General features: G+C 39.9%; 1 protein-coding gene across 1 annotated transcript; it reads right to left on the reverse strand.

Moving 5' to 3' along the window:
• Window positions 1–7,983: 7,983 nt before the first annotated feature.
• Window positions 7,984–20,256, reverse strand: LOC129363709 (mucin-5AC-like). The gene is made up of 5 exons (XM_055035966.1): window positions 19,568–20,256; window positions 18,128–18,295; window positions 14,554–14,678; window positions 9,567–13,347; window positions 7,984–9,136 (listed from the first exon to the last, which is right to left on the reverse strand). The coding sequence occupies exons 1-5, from the start codon at window positions 20,018–20,020 to the stop codon at window positions 8,540–8,542; spliced, it is 5,124 nt and encodes a 1,707-aa protein (XP_054891941.1). The 5' UTR covers window positions 20,021–20,256; the 3' UTR covers window positions 7,984–8,539.
• Window positions 20,257–23,080: the final 2,824 nt, after the last annotated feature.

Consider the following 23,080-nt stretch of genomic DNA (forward strand, 5'->3'; position numbering starts at 1 on the left):
TCTATTTGAGTTGAAATAAGGCAGTGCACCACTTTAGTTTTATGGGAAGAGCTCAGATGTCCTGATAAAGGCCCGTCTTTTACAGACCCTAACAAATTTACTTCCAGGATACCAAAACATTAAACTTTACATTTGATAATGTTTTGTACTGACAAGAGTTGTCTCTTGTACTCTTGTCAGACTGGCTAAAGAACAATGAGTAGAAAGCTTTCTGAAATGACTTTTGTGGCCAAGCAGCTGAATCCAAGTAATCTAATTATCAGTCTGGATGTGGCATTCGCCAAGATGATGGCATTTACCTGGCTGTACTCCAAAGGGGCGATGGTGTGACGCTGTGTTTTAGAAATTTGTCTCAACCCTTTGATTCCAATGAAAGGAACTCATGATGACTCATACTGTCAACGAGACATTTTTGGGGAATTTCCTGCTGCCATCTTTGTGGGATGGTCGTTTCCTGTTCTAACATGGCTGCCCTCCAGTGAACAAAACAAACTCTGTAAAGATATTGTGCAGAAAAACTTTAGTGGCCTTCACAGGTCCCATCATGTGAAGCCAGTAAAACACTTTTGGGATGAATTATCAGATAACTACAAGCCAGGTCTCTTGGTCCCACTCTATTGTCTGACCTCAAAAATGATCTTCTACTAGAAGAATGACTTTTAACCTCCTGCCCCACACTTAAAAAAAATAAAAAAATAAAAAACACGCCTAAACCTTCTGAAAAGTTTTTCCAGAAGCCTGATGATGGGCTGACATCACAATCAACTCTCTGAGTTACAAATAGCATGAAACTCAAGTTCATATTTGTGTTAACGAGCCAATACTTCTGAAGTTTGGCTTTTTTCTGGCTGCATGTAATGAACACAATCTCTTCCTCCACCAGAGGGAGACAAAGTCCAACTCCCAAATAATCAATTTGCTAATACTAAGTATTTAATATCGATATTCAAAGACTGTTTGAAGCTCTCTTTTTATTGCTGCTGTCATCATACTCTAGTTTGGACGCAAGAGTCTTTTGTATTCTAATAATTTGAGTTTGTGAAACAAACCAAAAGAATCCAGCAGATGGCGCCACAGCCTAACAGTTTACAGGTTGAAGAGGAGCTAAAAAGGGTTTAATGTAGGAGACTTTAACGATCCCCAGAAGATGCTGAAAAGGATGCAACGGAGATGTTCCACAGGAAGCCGCGGGTCATCTCTGTGTCCTGTGTGTCTGTCGCTGTCTTCATGGGCGGGCTGCGTGCCGTCGACTTCTGACAAGCATAAACATCAAAAGTCAGTGAGTATGGGTGATTTTATTCTAAACCTTTAACAGCATCGTCTGCCGTGGAGTGGACCAGCTCCTTGAAGTAGACAAATATGATGACGATGATGATTGTGATTATTTATACAGCTGCTAAACACATCAGTGAACAAGAAGGTTTAAAAAGACTTGTACCTCCTGTTGCTTTTATTTTACTCTTAGGTTGCAGGGTGAAACAGGGAACAGCTTTTTTCAAAGCTTCTCTAAGCCTCAGTTAAGAAAAAAAACAGCGATTTCTTGAAACAATCTCCCAGATAACCCGAATGCATCCAGCTACGCTTTGCCTCTGTAAACTAGTCTGTGCCAGGAAAAATCTTTTTAACAGAGCCTTTAAGAGCCTCTGGCAATAACTGGATATTGAACATGATTTCCAGTTTGAGTGTGATGGAATTGTTTATTTGTTTTTTTTTTCAGTGTTCTGTCTGTGTGTTTTTGATGACAGGATGACAACAACCCGGCGTAGCTGAGCATTTGAGCATCAATCACCTCAAAAAAGGCAACTTCAGGTGCTGAAATTGTTTGGATCCAGCTTGGAGTTCAGATGAGACGAGTTGCTGAGTTGAATTGTTTTCTTGCTTTTTGACAAATAAAGACATTCAAAAAAATCTCTTCCACAGTTTTTAATTCTGTTTCCCAGCATTATTTTACGATTTTATTCGTAATCTTTTCTGACAGGACTAATTAAAGGCCTCATCGACAAAGTGCTGAATGCCAAAAGAGTAAGTGGGCCAGAGGGTCACTGGATATAAAATTGTTTGACATTCCATGACCTTTTTTTTCTTTCCATATTGTTATTTTAAAAATTACCTATTTTTCCAGAATCAACGTTGCATGGTTTTTTTGAAGCATTTCAAAATATAACATAAAATCCAAACGTTCACATTACAGCATGGCAGAAGGACGGAACAAAAGCAAAGACACAAAACTCAGAAAGTAAAAAAAAAAAAGTTTTCCCCAACTTTTTCACATTGCATTCTTTTGTTTTCTAAAGTCGGACCCTGCCTTCTGCTCTGCATTATTATTATGTTGAAGTATAGAATATCTTAACATTGGAAAGGCGTAATAGTGAGTGTTGAAGGAGGACCTGAGAACTATGCAAAACAGAGAAAAACGCATTGTGAAGTTTACTGAGCGCGTCCTGCTCAATAAATTTAGCACAATGTGGTCGCAACTCATAGATTGCATGCAAAAAAAGCAGAAGCGCAACACAGCTACAATCGAAAGATCTACCACCTGCAGCAGGTGGTAGTTCCCCACCTCTAAACAATACTACAAAGGGTGTTTTTGTAAAATACATTGTCAAATGTGTATGGATCCATCACTAGTTACTGATGTGAAATAAGCATTTGAATATTATTGCAGGTGTTGGTGTTCGCCACCTCTTTAGTCTGTTTTCTGTTGTTGGAGTCAAAAGTGGTTCTGCAAAATAGAAGAGCTGATTCTATTTTGCAAATAACATGTAATTTGAGGCTATTTCACACTAGAATTAGTGTTACAATGCCACAAAAAGAAGCAAACATAATGGTACTTCACATATATTTTGGAGCTTCTCCTGTCAGACGATACCCTAAACAAACACGCGATACCAACTGACAGTTTCGCACTGAGGTTTGTGACACAGTGTTTCGGAGGAGAAGGCAAACCTGTTGCATGCTTTCTGGAGGGCCTGGGCTCTGCTGGAACATGATGCTCCCCCAGGAAAACAGCTTCAAGGGACAACATCGCGGCACGACGTAGCCAACTCATGACACAGCCTATCCATGTTTGGTTCACGGTTGCTGCTCAGTCTGGATGTGAAATATGTGTGATTTTCAAAAGCACTGGAAGCTAATCTTTCAAAAACAAAAAAAAAGGTCTAAAATGTCAGAAATTGCATGATTATTCTCATGAGCTTGACTTTGCTTGAAAGCTGAGAGGTCGACAATGAAGCATTTAGCCAGTAAGCTGCACAAAATCTTTATAGCTTCTGACTATTGTCTTTTTTTAAGGTTAAGGTTTTTGTTTTAAGAAAATGAAATAAACAAACAAACAAAATAATCTCTTGCATTGCACACATCCAAACACTGAATTGATTATGAGCTCACATTATTTCCCATCCAACTTAAAAGAGCAAATCACTGCTATTATATCTGCATAATAAACTTTATTTCACCTGCTGCTCAAGTTGAACTCAAACAAATGTCACTGTTTTTATTGGACTGAGTCTGTGGCGTTGACTCGTTGGTCTTTGCACGGAAACTTCAATGGCAATTTAAAGAGAGCAGCCAAAATTGGCACCGAACGTCGCTACAAACGAGCCGGCGGACCTGATCTCCCTGTGAAAAATGCAGCACACCCTGCCTCCCAGCAGATCCATGCACACATAACTCACCTGGGAGAGCTGCAGCTCCTTGACGCTGCTTAAAAACCTGCACCTGTTTTCCACACAGGATGCATTTTTACGTTTTCTCCAGGTATCCAGGTCTGATCAGAGGTCAGCCCTGTACATCCTGACGTAAAAGCTGCGTAACAGACATTTAAGTCGCGAGTGTGCGTGTGCAGTTTGTCTGCAGCTGCCGGAAGACGGCGGACAAACTGCAAATAGTTTGACAGGGTGGGCCCCGCAGCTTTTGTGTGCTGCCACGACGCATCTCGGTGTCCTGCTTTTAATGCCGCTTCAGTTGACTTAATGCAGCATCCGAATCTGCTTAAGACCACAGTGAGCAGCTTCTCTGCGTATGTTGAATGTAACGCTGAGGGCCAATCAGAGAGCAAACGCAAACTAAACACTCGCATGTCTTTGTTGGTAAGGTCACCGAGAGGTGCAAGCGCACAATGCTTACTGAATACATTTCGTTCCGTGTTGTTTTCTGAAGAGATGTTATTGTTCGTAAAAGAAGCAGGTTGAACAAGGTTCATTTCTTCATAGAGTTACAGACGTCAGGTTATCTTTTACAATTTTGGTTTGAATTGAGGTAAAAGTGAATGTTCATGTTCTGATGGAAATTCACACTCCCAGATGTTACAGATGTGATCATATGACTCCATTTTCAATGAGACCGGCTCGTAAAACGTGCTCTAACGTTGCTCTCTTGTCAAGCTTTTCATGTGCTTCTCTCCCCTTTGTTTTCAAGGAAAAATGAAGGGATTTTTTAAAATATATCTTTTGAAAGTCAGGTTTAGCCCAATTAAAATCACAATATCAAAGCACAGTAAAATTGATGCTCTATTTTAATTCAAAGTAAAGAAAAACAAAAAAACAAACAAAACAAAATGCATACTGCAGAACTGAACATACAAGTTAACATAAGCATTCAGTATCGATGGTTCTCAAGTTCTGCCTTAGGGTTTCGAAGCTTCAAGTTCCCCAAGCGGTTTCTCAGTTCGATGCCAGAATTATTCATTATCATTATTGTGAATGATACCATCGTGCAAAACGCTTGGAATAAATTAAAGTGGCACAGCAGGAGCATGACATCACACACAAAAAACCTTGACTTTTAATACTTATATTTAGAGGAGAAAAATCCATTATAAGGGACTATTTTTACATTACCAATTGTTAACCAATAGCTCTTCCACACTTCAAAATGGGAAAGACAAGAGAACAAACCCTTGTAGAAACGTGTCAAAGCGTTTAAACATCCAGAGATGTGACAAACAAGGCCGGGCGGCAACCGACCATGCACAGGTAAAAAACAGCTGCATGTTGTTGCCTCTATGGGTCACTAAGTCTCCAGTACAATCTGCTGTAAAGTGACTGTGGATACTTGAACCCCGGGGAAAGAGGGCTGGGGCCGGTGGGGGGTCAGGGGGTCGTGAGGTGGTGCACACTGTTCATGTTTGTCAGGTAAAGAACAGGCTCATCAAGTTTAGAAAATATTTTGTTGATGCATGAGCTTATTTGAACAGCTTAACACAACTCAATACGTCAATACGCGCACTCAGAATCTGGAGTGACGCATTTCATGAAAACACAGACTCTGTCATCATCGACATCAGTTTATGTCTTACTGTGAAACCCAACTTCCCAGAATAAAACTAAAGGCAAATGTCTTTTTTTTTTGTCAGATTTTCACAGTGCAGCCAAACAAAAGAAGTAAAATGACACCTGTGTATTTGATCAAAGCAGAGCAACCAAACACCTCTGCTTAAAAAATAACAGACAAAGAATGTAAAACTGCTAATTGAAACAAATGTGAATTGACAACCCCCACGCCCCGCCTTCTTACCAGTCACGCATTTGCACAAGTACGTCTTCTGACTCGTGTGAACCCGCTCGGCTCCCGAAAGCCCCGAGTCAGTCCAACAAAGCAACGACAAAAGAGTTGTAAGCTGTGCATGCGTCGTTTCATTGTCTCGGCTTTGTTTTTACTGGGGCATCTGACATTATAAGCCAGCATGAGTTTGAAGCTCAGGCCTGAACAGGTGATGTCGTAATGCGTGTGTTTCGTATCCAAAGTCTGAACTCACATAAAACACTTTAAGGAGAGTGGATGAATTGTGATTTATCTGTGTGGGTGTTGGATTAGTATAGAATAAGTTATTTCTCTTAAAATGAGCCTATTTAGTGATTTACACAGGAATTTTTTACATGTGTGGTCAAAAAAAAAAAAAACACTGACATTTGCAACATTTGATGTACAGAGTAAATACAAACATATAGCGAAGATGTTAGGACTGGATATGTGCAGTCAATGTCTTTCTTGCAGTAGACTACATTCACATCTGTCCTTTAAGACAGGCCCCAATACAAGCAATGCTAACAAACAAACTAAAGCCTGCAGACTCAAGCTGCATGAGACTCAAGAAAAAGAATAGACTACAACACAGTGGACTGGTCAGATTGTGGCATATTAAAAATATACAGTTATAATTGAAAATTGAGGGGGGGGGAAAAGCATATAGTGCAACATATGAGTAAGAAGTAAATCTCGGAAATTCACAAATTTGGGCAATATCTGTCATGGTGACTGATCGATCCAAACCCAGAGAGGCAGAAACGACAAGTTGATGATGATCACTTCATGAAAAATGAACAAAAACAGAGGGAGCCAGAGCAGAGCAAAAAACACAGGAAAAGGGGATACAGGGATTTGATTGGAGTAACCAACAAGGGCTGACTTATAATAAGTTGCCTATATACTGGAGAGTTTGATTACTGAGTGAGGAACAGATGGCTGACTATAAACAAGGTGCATGTGTGAAGGAGCAGAAGGCAAAGCTGAGGAGAGAGAGAGAGAGAGAGAGAGAGAGAGAGAAAGAGAGAGAGAGAAAGAGAAAGAGACAGTGGCAGCAAGAAGCGAGGAAGAAACACAATCAAGTTTCATATACGACAAAAGTGGTCTAAGCCAGGATCTCATGACGTATTAGGTACACAAAACTGAAGTCTCAGCAGGTTTTGGTCAAGCACAGAGTTCAAAAGAATCAAACTGTCGGTACTTCCCAAACTTACATCAGAAAAGCTGACAGATTAGAAAGAAAAAAAAACGCTAAAAACTTTAATAACAGAAGGTGCTGCAGGGCGGGGGACCTAACAAAACTAATATCAGAAGAAAGAACAACAGTATAAAAAAAAACAACATAATTATCCAGCACTGGTGAAAAAAAAAGCCTGAAGCAAGAATAGAATTAAACTTGCAATGGGAATAAACAGTTGGACAGACATGAGGTGAAACCAATATAGTCTGGTAATGAGAAGCCAATTCTGCTAAACAGAACAGGGGATAAAGACGAGGAAATTGAGACAAAGAAGACGGAGACAGGAACCTTTCAGTTCTAGATTAATGAGTAAAAACTCTGTGAACCTTGATGCTCTTCAGTTATTTGAACTCTATTTCACCTCAGGACAACAAGGCCTGTTTTTCTGTCTTACTTCCTCTTAGACCCTTAATTGCCAAAATGTTTTAAAGCACTGACTTGTTGTGTATGGAGATCTGGCATACAATAAAACAAAGGTATTTAAAAGTAAAAAAAAAAAAGTCCATCCGTCCATTTTCTAACACTCTCATCCCTAGTGGGGTCGGGTGGTGCTGGTGCCAATCTCCAGCTAACGTTTAGGGCGAGAGGCGGCGTCACCCAGGACAGGTCGCCAGTCTGTTGCATGGCAGCAGAGGCAGACATGACAAACAACCATGCACACACACACGCACGCACGCACACACACACACATACACACACACCTCGGGAGAATTTGGAGAACCAATCAACCTGACAGTCATGCTTTTGGACTGTGGGAGGAAGCCAGAGTACCCGGAAAGAACCTATGCATGCACTGGGAGAACATGCAAACTCCGTGCAGAAAGACCCCGGCTGGGAGTCGAACCCAGGACCTTCTTGCTGCAAGTGCTACCAACTGCACCACTGTGCAGCCCGAAAAAAACACTCTATAATCTACTTCCATGACCTGTTCATTTTAGTTTTTGTGTCCTGTCGTCGTAATCTGCAGGACATCTGGATCCGTCTTTTGCATGACAAGTCTTTCAGGTGTTTACTGTGTTCATCCCCACACTTCTTGCTCGTGCTTGGCTTTGGGCGAAGGCACAGTGACTTTGTATTTCTGGCCAAAAGCATTTGAATGTAAATGGACTTTGGTTTAACAAAGAAAGAATCAATAGGCTTGATGACACACCATGAATGAATACAAAGCAGTCACGACAGAACGTACGACACGCCAGGAACGACAGTAGAACAACATCCTGTGTTGTTTCAAAATGTTTTATTGCAAAACCTCGTTTATTCAGAAGGTCAGAGCAGGAAAACCACATTACAACTGCCATAATGTTTTGGATTGAAAAGGCACTGTGTGTCACGGCTGGTGGAATCAGTTCATTGTTTTCATCATATTCCCAAATCAAACATGTACTTCAGCAGAATGCTCAGTTTAAAAACCTCTCAAAAATATGTAAATAAAGTCGGTAATACAGTAAACTACAAACTGAACAAAAAGGCAAATTCTTATGCACCCCCAAATAAAGTGAGAACAAAATTAAAGACTCAAGTCTTTTATTTTACAGCAAATTTCAGCATGTACTCCATGCAGACTGACATATAGTATATCTGAGATTTATTATGTAATAACAGTGTGCAAATTTAAAAACTTTGACAAGGACACATCACAGACTTTTCAGAAATAATAGCAAATAATGTCAAAAACAGCCACTTAATTGTCATTTTCATCATGGACTCAGATAGTTTTTAATCCCCCTCTGATGTTCCAGTAACTTATTGTGATGACAGGACAACAGATAAACATCATTAACTTGTGTCTTTACATTCTTTTACCGGTGTGCCAGTGCTGCTTCTCCTGCTCTGAGGCGGCTGCTTGGTCCATTTGTCCCTTAATCCCTTAAAGTTGTATAACCTGCTGAGAGTTAAGTTAAAAGGAACCCTTGCTTCTTCTGGTTCTTGAGCTGCCTGTGCAGACACTTCTTGAGTCGAGACAAGAGGATGGGCCTGAGGCTGCAGGCTGGAAAGTGTGTAGAGAGAGGAGGCCTGCTGCTTCGCAGCCTGGATTTGTGGCGGCTCAAAGTTTGACCGAGTCTGTGCGGCTGGAGGCTGCCGAGTGAGCAGCTGGCTCTTGGAGAGATGCTTTCGCCCGGCTGCAGACCCAGTAGGAGCAGCTTTCATTGGAGAGGGGGATCTGGATTGTGATTTCTGAGGAGGTGGCTTGTAAGCAAACTCTTTGGCACTACTTTGAAGAGCCCTGCTCTCTGTTTGGCTAAGGTCATGGATTCCAGAAGGACGAGGTGCCTGAACTTGGGCGCATCTGGGGGACCTCCGTGGTTGTGAAGGTGAAGAACCTCTGCTGCCTGGTTGCTGACGTGGCTGAGATTTGGGTGATGGATTCAAAGGCTGCAGAGATGCAGAAGGCATATTTAACTAACAGGTAAAACAGGTCAACAGTTCACTTAATAGAAAGGACAAAATACAGAAAAGTCTACATTGCACTGAGACTTACACTGCTTTGGCTTGTTATAACCCATTTCACAACGTACCTTGAAGGATTTATAGAAGTCGATGACCCAGTGGGTCAGGCATAAAACAGGGAACTGCACTTGATCAGGTAGATGATAACAATATTATATCTGACAACTGTATTTTCACAGCTACTCAACCTCAACTTAGCTGTCATTGCTTTAGAAATACACTTTCTAATTTTTCAGCACTGTTACAGTGTCTTTGATCAATGTCTATTGGGGATTTAGATGGTATAAAACGTCTATATTCTCTCTAAAGAAACAAATGATCTAATAAGAAAAGGCAACATTTATGACTTCCATACCTTCTGTCCTGCTGTCTCCCTTGTAGATTGCCTCTGTCTCATCTCCATATTGCCGGGGGTTAGTGCAGCCTGGTTCGTTGGCTTATCCTTGCTGGAAAGGGATTTCTTTCCCTCAGATGAAACCCTTTCTGGTTTAAGTTCACCAGTGGACAATCGCTTTGTCTCTTTCTGCACTGATTCTCCATCTGCCGTGGCTCCTTTAGCCTGTCCCCCAGAGGCCTTACTGAGTTTTAAGGCCATTTCTTTTAAATCACTGTCCTTTTTCAAAGACCAAGACATTCGATTTAACTCCTTACTGTCTGTACCCTCCATCCTCTGATGTACTCGCTCCTTCTTTTTCTCTGTGTTGCTACTGTTTACCTCAATTTTAGAGCCTTCCTTGCTATTTCTTCTATTTGTGATCTTTGACTCTCTGTTTTGGCCTTTTGTCCCAAGCGGAGAGGTCGGGGGCTCTCTAGAAGTCCAAGATAAAATACTGGATTCACTGGAAGAAGTGCTATGACTTGAACTGGTTAATCCAGAAGCACTAGAAATATTACCCAAGTCAGCAGAACTGGTGCCAACATTTCTTGAAATATGACAATCTGAGTTAGTTGGGCTGCTATTCTTTCCTGTCCACCCACTTGTGTCAAGAACTGGTTCACGTGAAGGAGATTCACTACATTCAAAGTACTCTTCAGAGGTAGTAGAGTCCTCTCTCGATGATAAGTAATCATCACTGATATCAGTTGTAGGCGTTTGTAGGTCTGGCGAGGTTGTTTGTGAGTTTGTGGTAGGTAGATTTGAAGGAAACACTTTTGGAGCTGAACTTTGTGTATCAGCTGCAGGTATCTGTAATTTTTGTTTGTTGGTTTGCAAACTCAAATCCATTGCTTGCACATTGGAAAAGGGTAAATGAAGTGTTTTTCTGGAGGAGTATGCACCTCCTTGTGTTATGCAAGCTTGTTTTAGAAAGGTGTTGTGCGTGTGTTGTTTTACTGAGTTCAAAGTGATGATTGTGCCGTCTACTGATGGGACTTGTGCTTGTTTACCAGGCTGACTCAGTGTATTTGCATCACTGTTTATACTGCCATCGTGGTTTTCTTTGAGTATGTAAGTGTTGTGTGATATCCAATTTGTTGGAGCTGTTGAAGTTTCCGATGGTTGTGCCTTATTTATATCATCTACTGTAAAGTTACTGTATGATATTATTTGAGGTTCGTGGCATCTTGCAAGGTATGTTTGAGTATTTGTTGCTTTGGCACTCTCCAGGTTAGTTATCTGATTATCAGAAGTGCTGTTAATTGTTGATGTGGCTATATGGTCTTTGTGTGTCTTTGTATCATCACTTTTGGGGATTAGTTCATTCACATTCAGAATGGCTGTACTTGATGAATCTTTTGCATAAACATCTGACTTTGTTTCAAGTTGGTTTATAGTAACAGATTGTACTTCTCCCCTCTCGTTGTGTTTTCTATCAGTTTCCTTACCATTTATCTTTTGGGAAGTGACAGTCTGCGTTTCCTGTTTGGTATCTTTGGAAATATTTGTATTCTCTGTTTGTTTTGGAAACTTTGTTTTGCTGACACTGTTTCTTTGCAAATCTGGGCCACTTTCAAGATTTTTTACTGGAGATGTTTGCACCAAACTTGTTAAAGCAGAAACATCAGTAATAGTTTGTGACCCTAAACTGGTCTTAGACCTCTCATCCACCGAGATCCCTGGAGTTGCCTCAGTACTGTCATTGACTCTGTCTTGTTTAAGTAGTTGCTCAGAACAAGGCTTAGAGTCTGGAACAACAGAACTTGTAAAAGAAGATGAAGAGGATGAGAGTAAAGGTAATTCTGGAAAAGAAGAAGTGGACGGAGGATCGATCAAAAGTGAGTCAATGGAGGGAACTGAATTACAATAACTTGTACCTATGGTTGAAGCCACTGCTGTAATAGTCACAGGATTATTTTTGGAAAGTGAACTTTCAGATTGTAATGGAGTAGCAGAAGAAGTTGCAATGTATCCTGGACTGCCAGGGTTTTGGAGGTTACAAGTCTTTTCAGAGGAAATTTTAAGTTGTGTATCAGCAGTTTTACTGTGTGATTCTTGATTTGACCCATTTTGGGAACTGACAGTCTGTGTTTCCTGTTTGGTACCTTCAGGAATATTTGTGTTCTCTCTTTGTTTCAGATGTCCTGTTTTACTGACATCGTTTCTTTGCAAATCTGGGACACTTTCAAGATTTTTTACTGGAGATGTTTGCACCAAACTTGTTAAAGCAGAAACATCAGTAATAGTTTGTGACCCTAAACTGGTTTTAGACTTCTCAACAACAATATCTGGAGTTGTCTCAGTATTGTTATTGACACTATCTTGTTTAAGTAGTTGCCCAGAACAAGGCTTAGAGTCTGGAGTAACAGAACTTGTAAAAGAAGATGCAGAGGATGGGTATAAAGATAATTTTGGAAAAGAAGATGTTGAGGGAGTTGGGGTCAAAGGTAAGCTAGTAGAGGGGGTTGAATTACAAGAACTTGTAGCCATGGTTGAAGTCACTGTAGTAATAGTCACAAGATTATTCTTGGAAAGTAAACTTTCACAGTTTTTTGGAGAAGCAGGAGAAGTTGCAATGTGCCTTAGACCCCCAGTGTCACAAGTCTCTTCAGAGGAGATTTTAAGTTGTGTATTAGCAGCATTAGTGTGCGATTCTTGATGTGACACAATCTTATTTTCTTCTGTATTTAACTGTGTTTGATTGTGCAGTTGAGATTTTTGTGCAGTGTTTGACTTCAGGGTTTTTGTTCCATCCACAAAAGTACTTTGTGTTTGTGAAACAGTCGCAGTTTCAGGTTCTTTTACACATTTAGATTCTTTGAGGGGCTCTGAGAAACAGCTGGTTGTGGAGATAATTTGGGCTTCATGTGAAGGTTGTTCATTTTTAGGTGTGAGTGCTCTGCTGCTAGATTGTGGTAGTGCATGTGGAATAAGAGAAACAGGACCTCTATCTGAATCTGAACCCATTTTTTTCTGCATTTGGGGAACTTGAGTTTCGCTTTTGTCGAAATTTAACTTTTCTCTGTGCAAAGGTGAGTTTTTTTCAGGTACTACTTCTTCATTGTTATTGTCAACAAGACTTATACTTTTCTTTTCTGGTTTTGCTTTATCCACCAACAAACCATCAGTCTTGGATTCATTTTGTGTATTTCGATTTCTGGGCCTTGCAACATCTGGTAAAGTTTCCTGTGGCTTGCTGATTGGACTGCTAAACTTGATTGCTTGGCTGATTTCAAACATCTCAGAACGTTGCAAATGAACTTGGGTTGGTCTTTTAGAGTCCCGGATATTAATGAACCCTATCACATCGCTTGGTGGATCAGGTTCTGGCCAGGTGGGCAGATATGAGAGTAAGCATGCTTTCTCTAGACCTAAAAGTCCAGGATGGATAGGAGGAGCATCCTGTGACGGATCTTCACGTGTTCTCTTTTGCCTCTTCTTATTTTTTGCTTCCTCTGAAACTTCAGGCTCTTTGGAGCTATCATTGCTATTCGAGTTCGCAGGGCTTGGGCTCATTAAAGCAACAAGGGCATATTTGGGGTTGTATAGTTTTCTAGCAACAGCAGCAGAAGGAGGAGCCACAGATAAAACCTGATGTCGAGTGTCTGGTTCAGGCTCAGGATCTGTGGTGACTTGGCGGAGGTCAACAAAACTAGAAGTAACATACAGGTAGCGAAACACTTGGTCAAAAGCATTCACAGCCTGGCCTGTGGTAACAGTGATGAGATTTCTATCCAGCCGTGAGGACATCCATGTGAAACTAAACAGAAGAAAATAATAAGAAAAGATCATTAATATGAGCAGACAGGTTACTTTGAGTCTCTACCTCAGCAAATTTGGAATCCAAACTTTTATGACAATAGGCTTAAATCCTATATATGACATGTATTCATATAAATTGGACACAAACATATAACCTTTATTCCCCATTATAAACCAGATAAAACATTTTCTATTACCATAAGTGTTTATATTATTACTAAACGCTATAATATTAAGACAAAGAATATTTTAGATGATTATTTGTTTAGTTCAGTATCATGTTTGGCAGAATTTTGAACTGTGTGAATTCTGACCCATTACTCCTGACGGAGTTGCAGTTTGTAGACCGTCTCACTCCTCACAGATGTTGTTAATCAGACTGAGATCAGAACCTCATTATGCCACTCCAAAACATTGACTTTATCATCCTTAAGTCACTTACTAACTAATTTGTTGATGTGGTTAGGGTCACTATCTGACCCATTTTGTTTAAGCTATTGGTTCCTGGATGGTGTTCCTGAGAATGTTCCAATATTTCCACACAACTTTCTCTCCATTTTGACATTTATTTTGTGAAGTGCCCCAGTCCCTCCTGCAACAAAATACCTGAACAGCATGATGCTCCGCCCCCATATTTCTAACTACAACCCAGTGTGGATGGTGTTTTCAGTTTTGAAAGGCCATCCTTTTTTTATTCCAAATATAAAAATATCGGTATTTGCTGAAAATGTTATTTTAGTTGTATTGGACCACAAATATGTCCCAAAAATAAAGGTATTCATTCCTAAAATGTCGCTTATTATGTCATGTAAACAGAAAAAGTTTAGTCTGATTTATTGTCAGGCAGTAAGAGAATAAGGTTGTCCCTTTTCATACACTGTGTTTTAAAAATCTTGTTTCATCAAAATAGAGAGAATATACCCATCGATGGGGTTTCTTTCTTAAACTCAGTAGAAAGTATAGTAGTAAAATATTTTATGGATAAAAATGCAAAGTTACATTATTTATCATTAAATGTGGTTGTTTACCTTCTAACTAACCTGAGAAGCACATTTTAATAGCAGTAACAAAAGTGCTTATTGTATGGACAGAAGTTATTTCTCGTCTATTATTGAAGTAATTTGGCCTAAAATTAACATAATACATTATTTATTCCTAAAATCCATCCACGATACACATGTAATCACTGCCGTTGTACACTGACCTGTACGATCCAGACACAGCTTTGTCTCCATCAATGAACATGAACCTGTGCCCGAGTTGCCCCTTGACCCTGGTGCAGTACCGAGTGTAAAACTCTGCGCCTTCTGTGCAGCGTACGCGAAGATGCTGAAACACAAACAGACATTTCTGTTAGGGTTATATTTATATATGTTGATCTAAACTATGGCATTCTATCTGTGGCTGCATGGTTAGTACCCTTGCTCTGTATTTATTTGTTATAATCTGTGTTATTGTTATGGAAGTTCATAAAAAAAATCTATTTGTGTTCAGTGTCTTCCAGAAATACTGCGCACTAAAATACTGCAGCAAAAACATTGTGCACCAGATGCTTGTCGTAGTGGAAAGATACTTGTATGGCTTGTTTAAGGGCTGAGACACATGTATTTCTTCACTTACACCTTTAACTTTCTCTTTCTGTCTCTTTGTTCTCTTGGTAAACACATTAGCTGTGTCAACATGAACTAATGTGTTCTTATACTTTCTCTTACTGGATATGCACATCATGTTTTGCAAAATCCATCTTTGTACTTGTTATCTCCAATATTTTACAAACATTGTTGGACAACTAACAATTATGAAGAGTCTCAGATTTTCTTTTTGCCTACTGAGGCAAATAGAAAATCTCCACATTCTAATTCTTTAACTACAGTGGTAGTTAAAGAAGAACATTCTTTCTCCTTTCTCTCACTCGAATGTGAACTCATCTGCTCCTCCACCCTTCCTGTTTATCCGGCCCTCCACCAACTCCAGCTCATTGCCTACAGCTTACAGCAAAATCTCAATCTGTCACACTTGTCTTCCTCCTTCCTGCCAGCCACCTTCTTCTCATTCAGGCACCCAGTCGCAGCTTTCCTGCAGACTTGTCACTTGTGCAGATTTGGCATTAGCTCCTCTTTAATGTTCTACAGCTGCCCCACATACACACTTCCTGAGCTGTCAATGGAAGCTGCAGGGGTGCCAGTGTGTGTACACCACCATTAATATCATTAAAGGTTGGACCATTTTCTTTGATATAACAGGTTCTGCTCCAGCTACTGCTCCCCAATAATTCAAGGTACCACTATGCTATATGACAGGAAAAGCTAAAGCCTCCAGTGCCCTGCAGGCAGAACCCAACAGAAATGAAGGACATGACTCAGCAATAAATATTTGTCTGCTTCCTCACATGCCGTTAAAACACAGATTGCATTTCCTTGAAGCACCATGTAAGGTCTTGGTGTTACTGTGATACTATAGTTCAGTTTTCCAGCGTTATGAGAGGAAAACACCATGATGCCTTAAAGAGTCTACTTTCTTGGCGATCATAAATGAACATGACTGTCTTTAAAAAGGAGGTTAATTTTCACAAACTACACCTATTTCTGATTATTGCATGCCCTGTAGAATCAACAAATCCCTTACATGAGGTAGGTTGAAACGTATAAAAAAATAACTACTCAATGACATTTTCAGAGGGATAAGGAGCAACGTCAATGACGTCTATTAATCTGGAAAAAGGTTAAAGCCATTTCCACGTCTTTATGACTCTGGCAAACCGCAGTCATATGGGAAGTGGCACAAGATCTGACAAGACCTGAAGCAGTTTCTACAATTAAGCACAGTAGTCATGACTCAGCATCAGACACTGGACAACACTGGGCATTAGGGTATACTTTGCCTTCTCTGATGCTCCTAAGTTGACAATAATTTTTTATTTTTCACAAGCTTAGATAATATTTTGAAGGTTCAATTCCCCATTGACAGAAACATTGTTCATTTAGTCGTAGCACATAGAGATCAATTTGAAATTTCAATCAATTTTTGATCAGGTTTATTACCAGTTACCACTTATTTTCTCTGTAGCCAATTTTTAAAGTATTTCTGGAGAAAAACCTCTTCTTCATTCATGTTATTTTATGCTGCTCAGTCGATAGGAGAGGGTTTCATCCTTCCAAATGATTTTGAAATGAGACTGATAGTCATGAGACTGATAGACAGCAAACCACAGTTTCCCATCTATTCAATGGTTTTCTAACTGTTGAATATTTTAACGCTGCTTTATTGCTCCACACTTAAAAGGAGTGCTGCTTTATGACTGGAAATGACAGACGTATAGAAGACATTTTGACCAGAGCTGTAAAAACAACGCCTCTCAAATCATGGTAAGACGCCGACTGTATTTTCCCTGAAACAGAGACATATTGCTGTCTAGTTCTTGATTAATTTTAAAAAGTAGGGCAACTTCAGGCTAAAAGTGCATGGTGCAGATGTATTACTAAGGGCATGACTAGCACTTAGCATCACACACTACAGCAGAAAGGCAGAACTGAGACACACTGGAGAGAAACAGCAGACAGCAAAATGTTCTTCATTTTCATACGAAGGGAAATGCAACAATGATGAAATGGACAGAAAATCTTGCTCAACCAAAACGTCTGCATTCACTTATCACGTCATAAGCAATGCAAACAGAAGTTCATGTTCATAAACTGGAAACTCTCAAAAGACACACTGGCATTTTCTGCTGTTTTGTTTGCAAGTTGCACCCAGATGGCACTGAGAGTCTGTTAAGCTGTTACACGCTGTATGAATCACCTCAGTTGACAAACATCATCTGGCAAGGAAAGAGTTTACACATTCATGACTTGTTTATGCATATTTAAAATATTATTGTGCAGAGCAAAAGCTCCCACCCATAAGATTTTCATTAAAATCTATTCTGCTGAGATGTTGGTCAGAAAATATTAGAAAACCACTAAGACCGAAGCCAGATCCTTAACAGGTACATACATTTAAGCACTTTTTATTATAAAAAAAAACTGCCTAATAAGTAACGTGGGGGACACTTTTACATTATACATACAAAGGACTTGTCTATTTTCTGTCCAAGGTCATTGGATTTCTCTAATAAGGTTGTGTTTTTAGAAAAATGCTTGAATTGTATTTTTTTTATGCAAATCGCAAACAGGAGTGGCATTTGTTGAAAACAACATAAAACAATAATTTCTTGATGAAGAATTATTTTCCCCTATGAGTAATTGCATTCATATTAAAGCTTGGAATTTTTTGTAGTTTTTAGTGTGAGATCGTCCCAATGCAATAATAATAATATTAATTTTAAAAACTCATTTATTTTAAGGGTTTTTAGAACATCTATACAAGGGGAGTCTGCAAATGTGAAGGGTGGAGAGTTGACCTCAATTTACAATTCATTTTAGTCACAGTTACTTAACTTGACATGTCCTTATGTTACCAAAACCATCTCTCTGCTTTATGATACTGAATTATATTCAATGACATCCATAAGCACACCCTCTTGTTCAATGCCAACTGAGTGATCCAAAGTGTTTTATTTGAGCATTTTATGAACCAACAGCAACACAGATACATTTTTTATTATATGTCACACTTGATAGTCGTTTTGCAAAAAGTTATGAGAGTGCCAAACCAAACTGGCACACCTACCCTAGTTATGTAAAGTCCTAATTTTCTAATTTACAGCTAATTTGCCTCTGCATGGACATTTCTGTGATGTTTTTTTGACACCGGCTTGGAGGTGGGAAACAGCAGCTTACCTTCAGGTGCCCGGCATGCATGTTAGCCCTCCGACACATCGAAAGGAAATGAGGTAGCATTGTGCGTTCCAGCAGGATGTAAACAGACACCTTCCTTTTAAACCCGGCGTCTAACAGATCTCTGAAGATGTCGACGTCAGTGAAGACGTCCATCACCACGGCTACCACCTGGAAAAGCAAACATAAGCGTGTGCACGACTTTTATATCCCCCTGGGTAATCTTAAATAATGTGTACCACCTGTTCAGGCTTTAAAATATGTATATTGATGCAGACATTGTGGTGCTCTTACATTGTAGCAGGTTTAAAGCCTTAGACTTTGCACATTATCATAGATCCAACACAAAATAAATGAAATTGCTGTAGATGAGAAGCAATTCAAATGAGGTCAAATCATTCAATTGTCCATTGACAAAGCATTTCAATGAACTAATCTGAGAACTTTTCATTCAAATCATTTTTCCTGGAGAACAGCTGCTATTGACTAAAACAAGTCATAAACTGTCAAGCCTCGGATGAGTCAGTTGCATAAGTTGAGTCATGCACATGCGCCCTGGGAGTACATTGGACATGCGCATGCAAATATTCGGCTTAGCACGCGTTAATGTTGCAGGGACGGCTTCAGTGTGAAGTACTTCTTTGATAAAGCGCCATAATCACGTTGCACTTTACTCTCAACTGGCACTTGATCTGCAGTGGACTCTGGTCCTCACATAGTTAGACAGTATTAATTTTGCTGCCCAGTTACCTGACAGTCTCTTTTAAAGTTGAGAAATCAAACTTATGTGACAGTTTCCCACAATAAAGCCAAACAGAATGGTTTGGGTTACTAGTGTGTACACATTAGGCACACACTGGATATTCTGGTCATTGTGTACAGAGGTTTTAAAACAACTATTCAGAAAACAAGCAATGCTTTCCTTACAGATTGAAACTAAATTTCACCATTTCAAACATATCGGAGTATATATTATAGACTACAATATGTGGATTAGGACATTTGTAAACAAACAAGGGCAATTTTCATAATAGTTATCTAACATCTTCCTAAAGGTACAAGAAATGTCCATTTTTGTATGTTCACAAATAGAGAGAAGGGCCAAGTGGTACCCTAAAAATCCCACACAATAATCACCATCATTAATTTGTATTTTCTAATAAATGGACAAGCAATTGGGTAAAAAAACAAAACAAAACAAAAAAAATTATTTGTTTCGTTTTGTAGTGCTCATGCCGCCCTGGGCAAAGAACCACATACCTCACACACATATTGCTATTCAGAACAGAACAGCAAAAAATATGGTATCCTATGAGCTAAAAGAAAAACTAAATGTTCATTTTTACATGTGCTCATTTGTATTTTATTTGATTTTTGTTCATTTATCAAATAATAGAGAAGATACAGAAAATATGACAGCTGAAGTCAACTGCAAACACCTACCTTCTGCGCCTGCGCAATCATTTTCCTGACCACTTCTTTGATGTGGGCCTGACCCTCCATCGGGGGCTGTGTGTACACTGTCGTGCGTGTCACCCCTTTGTACGACTCGCTGTCGGGCCAGCCCAGGTCCATTTCAGGGATAGAAGTGTCCGAAACGTCCGGCCAGTACTGCAGCGACAGCGGCTCCTGCTCGCCCTCTCTCTCCCCGGAGAAAAGCTCCGCGCCCGGGTCAAAGGGCTCAAGAGCGGCGGTCAGGGTCTCCTGCTCCAGGTCGGAGAGGAAACCCCGCAGGCCGCGAGACTCCAGGTACTTGGCGAACGCCTCGCGACCATCCCGGAGGAGCGCTTCGAGCGCGAGACGCTGCTCCTCGCAGAAAAAGAACTCCGGTTTGGACTCGGAGATCCGCGGGTTCACGTTGTTATCGTCCAGGCACTGGACCTGGGAGAGAGCCATTTCTTTTGAGCTGAAACTATTTATTATGACACAGCTACGAGCACTTTAAAAGTCCGCAGCTCTTCCAGTCGTCTTCAGACTTTTGGCAAAACAAATCTCTTCATTCTCGGCATGTTGGACGTTTAAGGGATTAGACCGTGTCAGAAAATACAGACAAAGTCGCTTCTGTCTTCCAGTGGCGCGTTTTAAAGTTCGGCCATTGCTGGTGTGGAAGAGGAGAAGTCACCCAGCAGACAGTGAGAGTGACATGCCTCTGGCAGCACCGCCTTACGGGACAGGTGCCACACTAACAGGTAAAAAAAAAAAAAAAAAGCACCCACCCACGCGTGACGTGTTAGATTTTCCAAGCAGCGGCTTGTTTCACGAACTTTGAATGGCATAAAAAAGATTGATGGTGATATGCCGGCTTTGTTCTTAGTCCCATTAAACCATTAGCCGCCAGCACATCTTAGAATGTGTTGTTATACTTGCTCTGTCATGTTTTTTTTATTTTTATTTTGCAGGCAGAAATTTGCACCAACCAGTTTTTAAAATACTGAAATAAAGATCTAATTACTTTTTTTTTTAGGTCAGAGCACAATAATAATTACAGTCATTCCAGAAAGTAACCCTGTGGATTTTTTTTTTTTCATAACCCACAATCTTTAAACCTTATTAGTTTGACGACTTGTTGTAACAGTATTCACTCCCCTCATTTTGCATTATACAACTCAGTCTCCACAAATATGGCAATTAGAAGTTAATAGCGGTTTCATTTACGCAACTCCTCTCCCTAAAGCATAAAGTACATGTTTTTTAAAATGCAGCTGTCAAAACAAATATATCACATATTTTAATAGTCCAGTAACCAGATTTAATCTCAAATAACAGTTTTTTTTTTTTTAGGTAACAGAGGCCAGGATGATTATTTTTTTATTGCACTGTGTAATTAAAAAAAATGAATCAACAAGATGTTGCAGGAGTGTCACTTTGGCACCTCGAGACCTCACTGAAATGTCACTGAAAAGTGGTGCACATATTTTTAGCAGACTTTAGGTGCACATGTGTAAGTAAAATCATACGGCTGTGATGACTAGAAACTTTATTGCGTCCAACAACAACAACAAAAAACTGTCCTTTCAAATTTATGGAACGGAAAAAGCAGCCATCGTATAGCATTTCCCTGGAGCTTATTAGAACTGGTGAAGAGGAAAAGAATCTCAACTTTTTTTTTTTTTTTTTACATACTTTGCACTGTATAAGCACATTTCCCAAAGTTTCAATGTCTTATTTTATTCATATTTGAGCCATGTTCATATTTGAATTCATTCTTTTAGACATTTTTTTTGCTTCATGCTCTGCCGAAATTGGACATCTATGACCTTTTCAACTTTTTCAGGCTGTTTCCCCACTTATGACAGGCTTTTGGAGAACACTTCAGACAGTCTGCTCATGTCTATGGCGCATTGGGCTGACACAGTGTCAGGGCAGGGGACTCCTCTGCAGAAACTTTGTGCCTTTGGGGGGGAAAGTGTTCAAATTGGCTTCAGGCTATCACATCGTGCCATGCTTTCTTAAAATGCTCTGGGATCGACATACATTCGTGGAATGTGATTCGATATGACAATCTGCTGCACAGACTATTTAAGAATTGATGATGCAGAACATCTGTTACCATTTTGCAGATTGTTCGTTGACTTCGTGATGAGGAACATCTGAGAACTCTTCATAGCAAACTCAACTTCAAGATTTGGAATAATAACAGTTGCAAAAGCTACTTTTGCCTACATGAAAATAGTTTTTGGTTAAAGAAGAAAAGGAGACATTTTGCATGTTATGCTATTTTCGTCCTCTATTATAGGTGTTTCTCGACTTGGCAGGCAGATAGTTCTCACCTGCACAAAAGGTTCAGACCAATGGAGGAAACAAACATACACCTTCCTTCGCTGTTTGCATTCAAAAACTTGTCTTGCTGATGATTTTCTTCATGTTTCTGACACTGATTCCTCAATATAGACCATCCTCTTTATTCTGGATCTTCTTGTTTTTCTCTTCAAGCTATATCCCAGATCTTTTTCTTGTCATTGTTCTTTTCATCATCACAGCCTGTTTTTCTCTGCCTCATCAAGTTACATTTCCCCAATGCATTTTGCTTTGTGACAGTGAAGTTTAGAGCTTTTACACTGTATGAGACAAATATCTATTGCCACACTGAGACTTCAAAGTGGCTCAGCAGCTTCCAAAAGTATCAGAGGAAGATTACAGCCATCTATTTGTGGCACACCTTTGACTCCTTTGTTCTCCCAAGCTCTCCTCCGGAGTGGTGTTAGCTTATTGACTACCTGTCACAGGAGAGCCAGAGGTGAGTCTTTGAAGAGGGGGGGAGGGAAAGGCTGGTTTGACAAAAACAACACAAGGGGAAAAGAGCATAAAAAGGAGAGCAAATTCAAGCGATTCAGTCTCTGGGAATTATAGACTACAACCCTGCTGCCAGCTTCAATTCAAACAGAGAGAAATTGTTGCTCATGCACCATCAGAGAGCTCTGGATAAACCGTGACCTGATAATATGTAGATAACATGAGCGGACTGGAGTGAGCTCTCCTCTGACTCATCATCAAATGCAGAAGACGAGTGTATTGACAAGTCAGACTTTTTTTATCCATACGCTGTTTGCTTTGAAAGTGACTGCTGGTCTGTCCACTGTCTATATGTGCCACGAATACTTAAATTATAAATTACTTTTGACCAACGATTTCATCTAGAAATCGAAGACAATCAGACAGTCTGGGATGAAGAAACACTGAAAAATCTCTGGAGAGAATAGAATCTATGCCAGTAAATTTGTGAATGACTTCAGCGATTAACGCATTATGAATATAACCCATCTTCAATTTCATTTCCCTCCACTCAGCTGTCAGTAATTTCTTCATCATTTCTAATTGTCCAAGCACTAATTGCTTGACAGCACTCTAAGCAGCTAGTTGCCCACCATGAACATGTTTGGCACTGATTCAAGGAGTTGTTTACTTGCTCAGAAATCCAAATATCACAGGGTTGAAGGTAATACACAAAATAAAGTA

This window comes from Poeciliopsis prolifica, unplaced genomic scaffold (assembly GCF_027474105.1).
Source record: "Poeciliopsis prolifica strain line A6 unplaced genomic scaffold, Auburn_PproV2 SCAFFOLD010, whole genome shotgun sequence".
Lineage (NCBI taxonomy): Eukaryota > Metazoa > Chordata > Actinopteri > Cyprinodontiformes > Poeciliidae > Poeciliopsis > Poeciliopsis prolifica.